The sequence below is a fragment of the Babylonia areolata genome, chromosome 28 (assembly GCF_041734735.1).
Source record: "Babylonia areolata isolate BAREFJ2019XMU chromosome 28, ASM4173473v1, whole genome shotgun sequence".
NCBI lineage: Eukaryota > Metazoa > Mollusca > Gastropoda > Neogastropoda > Buccinidae > Babylonia > Babylonia areolata.
In genome coordinates, this window is record NC_134903.1 from 23928271 (window position 1) to 23943019 (window position 14749).

At 43.9% G+C, this 14749-nt stretch overlaps 1 protein-coding gene across 1 annotated transcript in view; it reads right to left on the reverse strand.

Moving 5' to 3' along the window:
- LOC143301963 (uncharacterized) overlaps positions 1–14749 on the reverse strand; it is a 316592-nt gene that overhangs the window by 68871 nt on the left and 232972 nt on the right. Inside the window, exon 6 of the mRNA XM_076616440.1 lies at positions 8958–9259. Coding sequence (XP_076472555.1) covers positions 8958–9259 — 302 coding nt within the window. The remainder of the gene's footprint in view (positions 1–8957; positions 9260–14749) is intronic.

Below are 14749 nucleotides of genomic sequence, written 5' to 3' on the forward strand. Positions count from 1 at the left end.
AGGTCTACCACCTGACAATGACCCGTTCTGACAGTGAAACAAAGAGACTGTGCAAGGTCTACCACCTGACAATGACCCGTTCTGACAGTGAAACAAAGAGACTGTGCAAGGTCTACCACCTGACAATGACCCGTTCTGACAGTGAAACAAAGAGACTGTGCAAGGTCTACCACCTGACAATGACCCGTTCTGACAGTGAAACAAAGAGACTGTGCAAGGTCTACCACCTGACAATGACCCGTTCAGACAGTGAAACGAAGAGCATTTCTTAAACGTTCCGTAGGCTTTCTTTGGAGACCTTAATGCAAGATCGAAGTTATGGGACCAGCGGAACACCAACCCACAAGGACTCGCACTTGAAGGAATGATAGGGGAAATTCTTCTTAGCCCTTTAACAACCACATCCCCAACTCGCCTTGGAACAAGACAAGGGGACAGTGACAGTGTGATCGACATCGCTCTAACATCTCCAAAATTCAGAGCAGAAATGAATGCAGAGACGCTTCCATACCATGGCAGCGACCACCTCCCGGTAGCTTTCAGTCTACAGAAACTGTCAGATAAACCCTGTATGAAACTGCGTGATCCATTTCAGTATGAAACCAAAGAGACAACCGTCATCGAAAAATTAAGACGCAGAAGAAACAAAAGAACGGCACTGAACAGGATGCAAACTATTCAGCCCCCATGGTGGAATACCGACACAGAGAGAGCCTGGACAGAAAAACATGCGGCTGTCCAACTTTGGCAAAAAGAAAAAACAAAACCATCTCCGGACAAAGATATTGAAACAAAAATGAAAGAAAAAACTGAACAGTTTGAAGTCATTGCTCAAGAGGCCAAAAATGACAAGTGGAAACAGTTTTGCGAGGCACTCAGTTATGACACAACATTGACAGAGTTCTGGCAATTTTATCGTCGCATGGAAGGAAAAACGTGCACAACAACCCCAGACATGGTAGACACTGACGGAACAAAGCTTAAGACAAATGAAGAAAAAGGATCTGCCTTGCTCAAACGTTTCATACAACAGAGTGATCAAAGAAACTTAGATGAGAAAAAGAAATATATTGAGGAGTTAAACAAAACCCTTATGCAGACTGGACCAGATGATGACTTGACAATGGATGATCTAAACGAGGCAATAGCTAAATGCAAGAAAGAATCGGCTCCTGGCCCAGACAAAGTTCACTACTCAGACATCAAGGAGCTATTGGAAGAAGACAGAAGCAAACTTTTCAATCTATATCAAAACAGTTTCCACAATGGACAGGTGCCGGAGGACTGGACACACAGCTTTTTAAAACCCATACCAAAACCAGGAAAGGACCATCGTCAGGTAAGCGGCTACCGGATCCTAACCATGCAAAACATTGCTGGAAAGCTCATGGAACGCATGATAGCCGGGAAACTTGCAAGGGATCTTGAACACAGGCACATTCTCCCTTCAAATCAAGGTGGTTACAGAACAGGCAAGTCCACATCGGAAAATGCAGCTGCTTTTGCATATGAGGTGTATGAAGGATTTCAAAGAAAAGAGGAAACACTAGCAGTAGCAATTGACCTTGAAGATGCCTACAATAAAGTCCAGTTTGCGCACCTCATGGAGCTGCTACTAAGTTATGGAGTAAGTTTGACACTGACAAGATGGATAGCAGCAGCGCTTCAGGAAAGAACCGTCGTCCTACGCCTCGGAGATTGAATGTCTGCACCTTCTAAACTATCCATGGGACTGCCACAAGGGTCTCCGCTCTCTCCTGTCCTCTACAATGTCTACACGAAGGGCCTTGCAGACTTAAACAACAATGGAATTGCTCGGGTGCTTACCCTTGCGGATGATGGCCTGGTCTTCAAAACTTCGAAAGATGCTCAGGAGAGAACTAAAGCCGTCCAGAAACAACTAAACAATATTGCTCAATGGTGCAAAGACACAGGATCTTCCATCAATCCAGCGAAAGCCCAAACGTTGCTGTGCACCCTCAACAACAAAACCGCGAGCAAATCACCACCTTCTGTGTCATTCGATGGGATTCAAATTGAGAAAACTGAATGCCTACGCTACCTAGGAATACACTTCGACAGGATGCTGACCTTCAGAAAACATACGGAAAATACTGTTCTCAAATGCAAAAAGGGCCTTTCAGTCTTAAAAGCAATGGCAACCAAAGGAATTGAACAACGCCACCCCTTCCTGCTATACCAATCACTCGTCCTCAGTGTGATCGACTACGGACTTGGGCTAACAACACCGTCTCAAAGCAACCTCCTATAATTAGAAAGAGTACAAAATGAAGCTATGAGGCTGATCCTTGGAACAACAAAAGACACGCCCAGAGAAACCATGCGATACCTGCTTGACCTTCCTTCAGTGCAGGCCAGAAACAAGTTAGAACAGGTCAAGACCTACTTCAAAGCATTAGAAAACCCTCAAAACCCACTGCATGTCAAAGAACCAAAAGGCAGCCGTCTAGGACGAGGAAGATCATGGATGGGACAAGCAGAAGACACAATCCAGCTAGTAGGCCGACTACAAGACCTGAAAGAAACAAAAGAATGGGAGAAAAACCCCAAAAACCTCAACCATCTATTCAACACAGTCATTTCACCCACTCTAGGAAGACATTGTCGGGAATGGCCAGAGGGCAAAACTGATGCGGAAGTGAAGCTACTCAGAGAAGAAAACAGTAAAGAAGAGGACATCATCATATACACAGATGGCTCAGTCACCAAAGACCAGTCTGGTTGGGGATTCACTGCGAAACAAAATGGGAAAACAATCTGGGAAGAGAATGCTGCCTACAAAGTCACAACCTCCAGCCTAACGATGGAAGTTGAAGCTGCGACACATGCCCTCCAGTGGCTATCGTCCATCCATACGCCCGGAAACCAACATGCCATGATTCTAACCAACTCAATGAACCTCATACAGAAAATTGAATACGGAATGGGAAGCCCAGAGTGGCATAAGGCAATGCGCAACTTTCAGATTAAAAAACTCACATGGTCATACTGCCCGGGACATGCAGGTGTTAAGGGAAATGAGCGAGCTGACAGACTTGCTGGTAACGCAACACCAACGAGCGGCCTACATCTAGGAAAATCGGAAATCCTCAGAAAAATCAAAGAATACCAAAAAGAACAGGTACAAGGCCATCACACCATCGATCGCCTCAAAGAAATAAAAGCAGAGAGAGGGAGCGGCCGCAAGTCTAACATGAAAGGTAGAGCACGATGGTTTGCAAATCAAACAAATATCGGCATCATTTCCAAACCAACATTGCGCAAATTTCTTCAAAACGGAACAGAGTCTCTGTGGGCCTTTCCAAATACAATGGACTGAGCAACACACTAGACGCCACGTTTTTGGCATCAGAAATCTTTTCCCATCCCTCTTGCGGCCAGTCAGTGGCAGCCTCTGTGCGTGTGTGTTTGTGTGGATGTGTGGGTCTGTGCTTTTGAGTGCGTTTGTGAATGCGCGAGAGTGTAAGTGTACACAAGTGTCAGGAGAGATATGTGTACGTGTGTGTGTGTGTGTGTGTGTGTGTGTGTGTGTGTGTGAGGTGGTGGGAGTGCGGGGGAAGGTGGGGTAGAGGATGAGGTATGTGAGTATATGCATGCCTACACTGTGGGAGCAACAGGATATTGGAACGTATATATATATATATATATATATATATATATATATATATATGTATATATATATATATATATATATATGTATATATATATATGTATATGTATATATCTTTGTATATATGTGTGTGGGGTTGGGGGTGGGAGATATGGGCGTATGTGTGTGTGCTTGTACAAGTAAGTGTTCATCTCTGTGAGTGTGTGTTTGTGTGTGTGTGTGTGTGTGTGCCGTGGAAGCTGCGATACGTAGACTAGAAATGAGTGTGTGGAGGAGGGGGGTAGAGGAGGTGCAAGCGGAGATTAGAAAAGAGAGATAAACCACTCGCGGCAGGCCCCTTCTTACTGTCTATAACAGTGCTGAAGCCGTTTTGGGGCACACACGCAGTGCGGAAGGGTGGGGGTAAATCACCCTCTCCTTCCCCACCTGAAGGAAACTGGTCGGTTCTGACGGTTCAGCTGCAGTAAAGCGAAAGTTAAGTTATGCCTGGAATTTCCCACGTGTAGTAAGATTCGCTGTATACAATGAAAACCGATTCATTTTTGCTTGGTTTTTAGCACGTTTGCATCTGCTTGAATGTAGATAATATAAAAAGAAAATAAAGCAGCTCCCCCCACCACCAACTTCCCCCCCCAAACCCCCCCACACCCCCCTCCAGCGCAATGTTGCACATGAGAGAGATAGTTATAAATTATTGAACTGCGTTTTCGTAACGCTACTTTTTCTTCACACTTTCTGGTTTACATCACCATTTCTTCAACAACAACAACAACAAAAAATATATATATATATATATATCAAAACATAAAACACATATTCAGCTCTGTCTCTCTTCTAACATCTGTCTATACATACATACATGAATACATACATACATAATTTCATATAGATCTATCAGTATCTAAATCTAAATCTATCTATGTGTACATAATCATATATATAATTCATATATATACGAACGCTTCATGTTGCCCGAGCAGACCGTTGTATTGTGCTCTATCTCTCTCTCTAAGTCTCTGTCTCTGTCTCTCTCTCTCTCTCGGGAGTTTTACATGGCTGTTAAAAGCATCTACGATTCTGTACTTGTACGTGTTCGTGACAAAGGTATTTATTCAGACTTTTTTCAGTGTCCAAGAGGGGTTAAACAAGGTTGTATGCTAAGCTCACAGCTGTTTTCCTTTTTCATCGGTGAATTGTCAGTGGAGTTATCAAAGAAGGGGAGACATGGAATACAAATGATACCTGGCGCAACAGATTTGCTCTTAATGCTATTTGCTGACGATGTTGTTCTCCTGTCTGACACACCCATAGGGTTACAAAATCAATTAAATGCCCTTAAGCAAGAAACAGACTACAACAAACAGTGAATCTCGATAAGACCAATATTATAGTTTTCCGCAATGGAGGTCATCTTTCGACTCGTGAAAAATGGTGCTGTGGCGATAGGGAAATAAAAGTAACCAATACATATAAATATTTAGGAATGTTATTCACAACAAAATTGAGTTTGACATCTGCGTGGGATGAAGCAAACAGAAAAGGGAAAAACGGTGTAATCCAAATTATAAAATCACTCAGGAGACTGCGTTCGACTGACGCTTTCCTTTAGTTTGGGCGGGGCAAAGGCAGCTCATGAATAATGAATGCGTGTCGCGGCGCAGGCTGCCTGGCTTCAGCAATTTCTGCAAGTGGTTTATCTCTCTTTTCTAATCTCCGGTGCAAGGTAATGTGTGTGTGTGTGTGTGTGTGTGTGTGTTGGAGCTCATGTACGTTTATATGTATTTGACTGTGCTTTCATATCTGTGAAACTGCATGTTTGGTGCATTTCTGTTGTGCATGTGTGGGTGTGTGTGTGAATGTGTGTCTTCATGTTTTACATTTATTCGCTTATTTATCACCATTGTTGTCTTTTTTTGTCTTTTTTTTTTTTAATCATTTTATTAGTATTACTATTATTATTACTACTACCTTTTTCTATATTATAATTATTATTCATTTATTTATTTATTTATTTATGTAAGCTTATCTATTATTTATTCCCCCGTTTTTTGTTGTTGTTTTTTTTGTTTTTTTGTTTTTTTGTTTTTTTTCTCAAGGCCTGACTAAGCGCGTTTGGTTACGCTGCTGGTCAGGCATCTGCTTGGCAGATGTGGTGTAGCGTATATGGTTTGTCCGAACGCAGTGACGCCTCCTTGAGCAACTGAAACTGAAACTGGTGATCCAAAGTTATCTTCTCCTGGTGTTTCGAAAAGCAAACCTCGGGCTGGTTGTTGTTTGAGCCGTTCCTGACTTCTGCAGTTGATATCATTATCCATATAATTTTTTTCATGCTATTTATCCATCTATTCTAATTTGGATTTTCGTTTCTGTTTTTATTTATTATTGCAAATGATTAATTCATTAATATGGCTGCTCATCTGTTTATTTATTTATGTATCTTATTTTACATTATTTCATTTCCATTTCATTTCCCATCAAGGCCTGACAAAGTGCACTGCGCTACGCTGCTGGTCAGGCATCTGCTTAACCGATGTGGGTGTAGCCAATATAATTATGCATTTGTCCGAAATGTGGTGTGTGTATATAATGTAGCCAATTTTGACCGGCTACACAGACACACAAACACAGCCAGATCCACAGATAGATAGACAGATACGAAGACAGGGACAGACACAGCCAGAAAGACAAACGCAGAGAAATCGACAAAGACGCGCGCGCGCGCACACACACACGCCCCCCCCCCCCCCCCTCTCGCCTCCAACTCCACCCTCCCCCCTCACACACACACCCCGCCCCCCTCTCCACATACACACACAGAAATGCAAGAATGCATCATGTGTATGCGGATGGCGTAGGGCAGGGGGGAGGGGGTGGAGGGTGGAGGATTTTCATGTGCACGCGTTCAGCAACATGACTGACACGAAGGCACAGAGAGAGAGAGATAGAGGGAGAGAGAGAGAGACAGGGGGAGAGAGAGGGAGAGAGAGAAGGGGGAAGAGAGGGAGAGAGAGGGAGATAGGGACGGAGGAGAGACAGGGAGAGAGAGGGGGGGAAGAGAGGGAGAGAGGGAGATGGGGGGTGAGAGAATGACACACCAACACTGCACACCCACAAATCACTTGATTGCGAGGATACAGGGGGTAGGGGGCATGTGTGTGTGGGGAGGGAGGAGGGGGGAAACACAGAACCTCTTTCTTTCCAGTGACAGCTCATTCTGTACATCATCAACATGACAAACGCACGCACGCACACAGGCATACACACACATGTACACGCACGCACGCACACATACACGCCCTCTCTCTCTTACACACACACACACACAGACGACCAGCTGATGCCACCATTCATCATTACACACACACACACACACACACACACACACCCTGTCTCCTTTGTGTGTGTGTGTGTGTGTGTGTGTGTGTGTGTGTGTGTGTGTGTGTGAAAGAGAGAGAGAGAGAGAGTGTGTGTGTGTGTTTAGTGTGTGTATAGGGAGGGGTGAGGTATGTGTGTGTGTGTAACTGCAGCACAATACATCTTCCCTGTGAGGCGAACTACACACAGGTGATGAAAACAGTGTGTTCTTGTCATCTCACAGCAGAGCAGGTTTTTCTGTGTGAACTACATACAGGTGATGAAAACAGTGTGTTCTTGTCATCTCACAGCAGAGCAGGTTTTTCTGTGTGAACTACATACAGGTGATGAAAACAGTGTGTTCTTGTCATCACACAGCAGAGCAGGTTTTTCTGTGTGAACTACATACAGGTGATGAAAACAGTGTGTTCTTGTCATCTAACAGCAGAGCAGGTTTTTCTGTGTGAACTACATACAGGTGATGAAAACAGTGTGTTCTTGTCATCACACAGCAGAGCAGGTTTTTCTGTGTGAACTACATACAGGTGATGAAAACAGTGTGCTCTTGTCATCTAACAGCAGAGCAGGTTTTTCTGTGTGAACTACATACAGGTGATGAAAACAGTGTGTTCTTGTCATCTAACAGCAGAGCAGGTTTTTCTGTGTGAACTACATACAGGTGATGAAAACAGTGTGTTCTTGTCATCTCACAGCAGGTTTTTCTGTGTGAACTACACACAGGTGATGAAAACAGTGTGTTTTTGTCACAGCAGGTTTTTCTGTGTGAACTACACACAGGTGATGAAAACAGTGTGTTCTTGTCACAGCAGGTTTTTCTGTGTGAACTACACACAGGTGATGAAAACAGTGTGTTCTTGTCACAGCAGGTTTTTCTGTGTGAACTACACACCGTTCTACCTGGGGAGAACTCGTCCCCAAACTGCAGAATTAACTTTTGTTTTCATTTTCTCGTAATGTTTCTGTCTGTAAAATGTATTTCTTCACTGTTCTTTGTCAGTGTTTTTTTTTTTTTTTCTACAGACTATTGCAAACAACCAGTTTGTTCCCGTGCTTTCTTGCACACTTGTTGATTCGGGACAATAACACCACATCACACCACACCACACCACACCACACCACACCACATCACACCGCACCTCACAACACCACACCACAAACCATATAACACCACACCACACCACACCACATCACAAATCATCTAACACCACACCACACCTCACAACACCACACCACACCACACTTCACAACACCACACCACAAACCATATAACACCACACCTCATCACACCACACCTCACCACACCACACCACACCACAAATCATATAACACCACACCTCACCACACCACACCACACCTCACAACACCACACCACACCACACCTCACAACACCACACCACACCACACCTCACAACACCACACCACAAACCATATAACACCACACCTCACCACACCACACCACAAACCATATAACACCACACCTCACCACACCACACTTCACAACACCACACCACAAACCATATAACACCACACCACACCACACCACACCCCACCACAAACCATATAACACCACACCACAAACCATATAACACCACACCACACCACACCACAAACCATATAACACCACACCACACCACACCACACTACAAACCATATAACACCACACCACACCACAAACCATATAACACCACACCACACCACCACACTACAAACCATATAACACCACACCACACCACAAACCATATAACACCACACCACACCACAAACCATATAACACCACACCACACCACAAACCATATAACACCACACCACACCACACCACAAACCATATCACACCACACCACACCACAAACCATATAACACCACACCACACCACAAACCATATAACACCACACCACACCACACCACACCACAAACCACACCACACCACACCACACCACACCACAGCCCTCACCTGGTCACACATTTTACACTGGTACGTCTTGTTGATCCGGGACTGGGGCTTCACAGGCTGCGGGATGACCAGGGGGGTGTTGGGGTTGTTCCCGCCCCCGGCCCCCGGGGCGTTGGGGGGCGGGACCCCCGTGGCGGTGGGGGTGGGGGGCCCGCTCAGACTGTTGGCGCTGGACGTACGGCAGTAGGTGGGCACCCCGCTGCCTCCCAGCCCGCTCCTATGGACGTCCCCGACCCCGCCAACCCCGCCCCCGCCTCCCTCGCCCCCTCCACCTCCACCTCCTGCTGCGCCTCCCAGCGTCCCTGGAACAGAGAGAGGAGGGGAGGTCAGGGGGCTGTCCGGAGGGAACAACAACAACAACAACGAGAAGAAGAAGAACAACAACGAGAAGAAGAAGAAGAAGAAGAAGAACAACAACAACAACAACAACAACAACAACAACAACAACAACAACAACAACAACAACAACAACAACAACAACAACAACAACAACAACAACAAGAAGGAGGAGGAGAAGAACAAGAACAAGAACAACAACAACAACAACAACGAGAAGAAGAAGAAGAAGAGGAGGAGAAGAACAAGAACAAGAAGAACAACAACAACAACAACGAGAAGAAGAAGAAGAAGAAGAAGAACAACAACAACAACAACAACGAGAAGGAGGACAACAACAACAACAACAACAACAACAACAACAACAACAACAACGAGAAGGAGGAGGAGAAGAAGAACAAGAACAACAACAACAACAACAACGAGAAGGAGGAGGAGAAGAACAAGAACAAGAAGAAGGAGAAGAAGAAGAAGAGGAAGAAGAAGAAGAACAACAACAACAACAAAAACAACAACAATAACAAACAACAACAACAAAGAGGAGGAGGAGGAGGAGAACAACAACAACAACAACAAACAACAACAATAATAATAACAAGTAGGAGAAAACGAAGAAGAAGTACAACAAGAATAATGATGACGATGATGATACTACTACTACTAAAAATAATAACAATAAAGATTTTTAAACCCTCAACGATCATGATAAATAACAAAAATCAATAGACAGAAATGTCATAGACAGAAATGTCATGATAAATAGCAAAAATCAACAGAGAGAAGTGTCATGATAAATAACAAAAAATCAATAGAGAGAAGTGTCATGATAAATAACAAAAATCAATAGAGAGAAGTGTCATGATAAATAATAAAAACTCAACAGAGAGAAGCGTCATGATAAATAACAAAAATCAATAGAGAGAAGTGTCATGATAAATAACAAAAAATCAATAGAAGTGTTCACTGAAAAATGCAATGTGTTTTATTTCGGTTCAATAAAGGAAGCGAAGAAACTATTTCAACCGATGATGTTGCAGTCGATGCAAATCAGACAAGTGCCAACTGAACTGTAAGGAACGGCCTACAGAATTCTAACGAGAAAACAAACAAAACTACAAAATAACGACATCATATTCTTTGCAAACTAGGAGAAAGAAATAAAATGAGAGAGAAGATAGTAATACTTTGGAACAGAATGTTAAATAATGTTAAATGCTAAACGTTTACTTTGGAACGGAATGTTGTAAATAATGTTAGATGCTAAAAGTTTACTTTGGAAAGGAACGTTGTAAATAATGTTAGATGCTAAAAGTTTACTTTGGAACGGAATGTTGTAAATAATGTTAGATGCTAAACGTTTACTTTGGAAAGGAATGTTGTAAATACTGTTAAATGCTAAACGTTTACTTTGGAACGGAATGTTGTAAATAATGTTAGATGCTAAACGTTTACTTTGGAACGGAATGTTGTAAATAATGTTAGATGCTAAACGTTTACTTTGGAAAGGAATGTTGTAAATAATGTTTAAGGTTAAATGTCCAGTAGCCTTTTACGGAGGCAGTGAATTCATGTCCACTGTGTCCAGGGATGGACATAGGATGGCAGTGAATTCATATCCACTGTGTCCAGGGTTGGGCATAGGAAGGCAGTAAATTCATGTCCACTGTGTCCAGGGCTGGGCATAGGAAGGCAGTGAATTCATATCCACTGTGTCCAGGACTGGGCATAGGAAGGCAGTGAATTCATGTCCACTGTGTCCAGGGATGGGCATAGGAAGGCAGTGAATTCATATCCACTGTGTCCAGGGCTCAGCACAGGAAGGCAGTGAATTCATGTCCACTGTGTCCAGGGATGGGCATAGGAAGGCAGTGAATTCATGTCCACTGTGTCCAGGGCTGGGCATAGGAAGGCAATGAATTCATGTCCACTGTGTCTGGGGCTCGGCACAGGAAGGCAGTGAATTCATGTCCACTGTGACCAGGGCTCGGCATAGGAAGGCAGTGAATTCATGTCCACTGTGACCAGGGCTCGGCATAGGAAGGCAGTGAATTCATGTCCACTGTGACCAGGGCTCGGCATAGGAAGGCAGTGAATTCATGTCCACTGTGTCCAGGGCTGGGCATAGGAAGGCAGTGAATTCATGTCCACTGTGACCAGGGCTCGGCATAGGAAGGCAGTGAATTCATGTCCACTGTGACCAGGGCTCCGCATAGGAAGGCGGGGCCCAGTCCTCTCCTTCCGCCGTTTTAACCTTCCCCAACCAGTCAGGTACCCATTCACACCTGGTGGAGTGAGGGAAAATCGGAGTGAAGTGCCTTTCCCAAGGGCACAACACCAGGGGGAAACGGGGCCTGGAACCCTGATCACTGGTGAACACTGGGTCGAAAATCCAACGCCTGACCGATTTTGGCCACGGCGACTACTGGCGAGTTAAAAGATTATAAGAGCGATTCACCCAATGAAGAACATGTGACTAAACTGATTGCGAGTTAAAAGATTATAAAAGTGATTCACCCAATGAAGAACATGTGACTAAACTGATTGCGAGTTAAAAGATTATAAGAGCGATTCACCCAATGAAGAACATGTGACTAAACTGACTGCGAGTTAAAAGATTATAAAAGCGATTCACCCAATGAAGAACATGTGACTAAACTGATTGTGAGTTAAAAGATTATAAGAGCGATTCACCCAATGAAGAACATGTGATTAAACTGACTGCGAGTTAAAAGATTATAAGAGCGATTCACCCAAAGAAGAACATGTGATTAAACTGATTGTGAGTTAAAAGATTATAAGAGCGATTCACCCAATGAAGAACATGTGATTAAACTGACTGCGAGTTAAAAGATTACAAAAGTGATTCACCCAATGAAGAACATGTGATTAAACTGACTGCGAGTTAAAAGATTATGAAAGCGATTCACCCAATGAAGAACATGTGACTAAACTGACTGCGAGTTAAAAGATTATAAGAGCGATTCACCCAATGAAGAACATGTGATTAAACTGACTGCGAGTTAAAAGATTATAAGAGCGATTCACCCAATGAAGAACATGTGATTAAACTGACTGCGAGTTAAAAGATTATAAGAGCGATTCACCCAATGAAGAACATGTGATTAAACTGACTGCGAGTTAAAAGATTATAAGAGCGATTCACCCAATGAAGAACATGTGATTAAACTGACGCCCCTCTCCCCCCCACACACTGTATACTACCGAGTTTTTTCTCAGTCTGGGCACAAACAAAATCAGAAAATAAACAATATGAATGCAACCCAAGTCTATCCACTGTCCACCCAACAACAAATAAACCAAATAAAATATCATATAACAAAATTCATTAATTAATTACATAAACAAATAACAAAAACGAAAACGGACATAGACAACAACAAACAAAAATTAATCTTCGAATTAGAAACTGGAGGTAACAACAACAACCAACCAACAAGCCAACAGAACACGAAACAGACGAAGAAACAGGACAGAAGACACGAGAAAAAACAAAAAAAAACAAAAAATCTTAATTAGACAACACGCGGGAACGAAGGCTATTAGCAGGCAACACACACACTCTCTAATATCTTCCACTCGCCGCCATGTTTCTAGGGGGGGGAGGTGGGGGGGGGGAGTGGGGGGAGTGTTCTGCACCAATTCTCTGCCTCCAAAATAACTCCGTGAAGTATGTGTCTCCGGAGCAAATGGCCCAGTTCATCAGACTTAGGGGTCTCAACTGATGAAGAAAAGCGAACGCTAAGGACCCGGAGAGAAAAGACAAAGAGGCAGACCAAGAAAAAACTGAAGGCAAACGAGGACAGGCAGGGAAAAACAGGAGGCAGCAAAAGAGAGGAGCTTCAGAACGAGAGACAGAGAGAGAGAGGGGGGGGGGGAGAGAGAGAGGAGGGAGACAGACAGCTGAGAGAGAGGAGGGAGGGAGAGAGAGAGAGAGGAAGAGGGAGAGAGAGAGATGGGGGAGGGGGGGGGGGGGAGAGACGAGACAAAAGAGGAGAGAGAGAGAGATAGAGGGAGACAGAGACAGAATAGAGAAAGAGAAGGACGAGAGAGGGAGACAGAGAGACAGACATAGAGACACACAGTGAGGGACAGACAGACAGACAGAGACGGATCGAAACCCTAGTGAAAAAGGGAAAGACAGGGAAACAGAGACCCGAGATCACAAACGTGGAGAAATGGGGAAGGGGGAGGAGGAGGACAGAAGACGACGATGAAGACGAAAAAGAAGACAAAGATGACAAAGAAAAACAAGAAGATGACGAAGAAGAAGGATAAGACGAAAATGACGAAGAAGAAACAGAAGACGAAGACGACGACGACGAAGAAGACACAAACACGGGAACTGTGTCTGAAATGGAGTCATTCAGGTCTGGAATCTATATGTATGACAGCTTAAAAAAAACACAGTCTGAGCTTAGAACCGCGTATTTGACCTCGCTAGCTTGTGCGCTGAAGAAATATCGAGTCAGTCCTACGAACTGAAACTTGCTAAACCACCACCCCTTCCTCCCCCCTCCCCCTGCTTTTTTATTTAGTTATATTTTTAACTTTAAAATCCTCTCTTTGTTACACTCTGTCTGTCTGTCTCAGCCTACAGACACAGACAGCGACAAAGAGATGGACAAATAGACATACAAGCACAGACAGACAGATAATCTGACAGACAGAGGGGCAGACAGAGACAAGACAGAAAGGAAGAATTAACAGTTCACAAACGCCGGAGGAAGAGGAGAGAGATCACTGATTCCAACCAAACCCAAAGCGGCGCCAGCCGTTTAACTGCCCGAGTCACTGACACCTAACAAATCTCCTCCCCCTCCCCTCTCCCTGACAAAATACCCCATCTCCTGACACCCTGACAAAATACCCCATCTCCTGACACACTTGAGACGTAAATCTATCGCAATCTCTGGACAGTTTATGGTTGGTAAGCCTCAGCTTCTTCCAACCAACCACAGCCTCCCTATTCCTCAAAGTCGGTCAAAGCAGTCAAGTGACTTGACGAGGAGCGTTACGTATTGAGTTATGACGTATCAGAGTATGACGTGTTCAGTTACGGACAGCACGGCTTGAAAGTCACAGCACGGGTTCCTGTGACAAGGGCGTCAGTCAGGAGTTAATGAAAAAAGCGAACACCTCAACTCTGCGAGTGGTTCGTTTATGGAAGCGTTTGAGTTGGAGTTCTATCCTCTCCTTTATTTGGCAATTAATTTCAATCTTCAATTCATTCTTCATTTATCAATCCTTACGCATGTATGCATGTAGATAGATAGATATATATACGGGATGGGAGGCTAAATGACCATTTTAAAAAACAAACAAAAAAAACATGATGCATTATTTTGAATAACAAATCAATCAGAATATTTACGAAACAACAATATTGTTCCCAGGTGTGGCGCGCGCGCGCGCGCGCGTGTGTGTGTGTGTGTGTG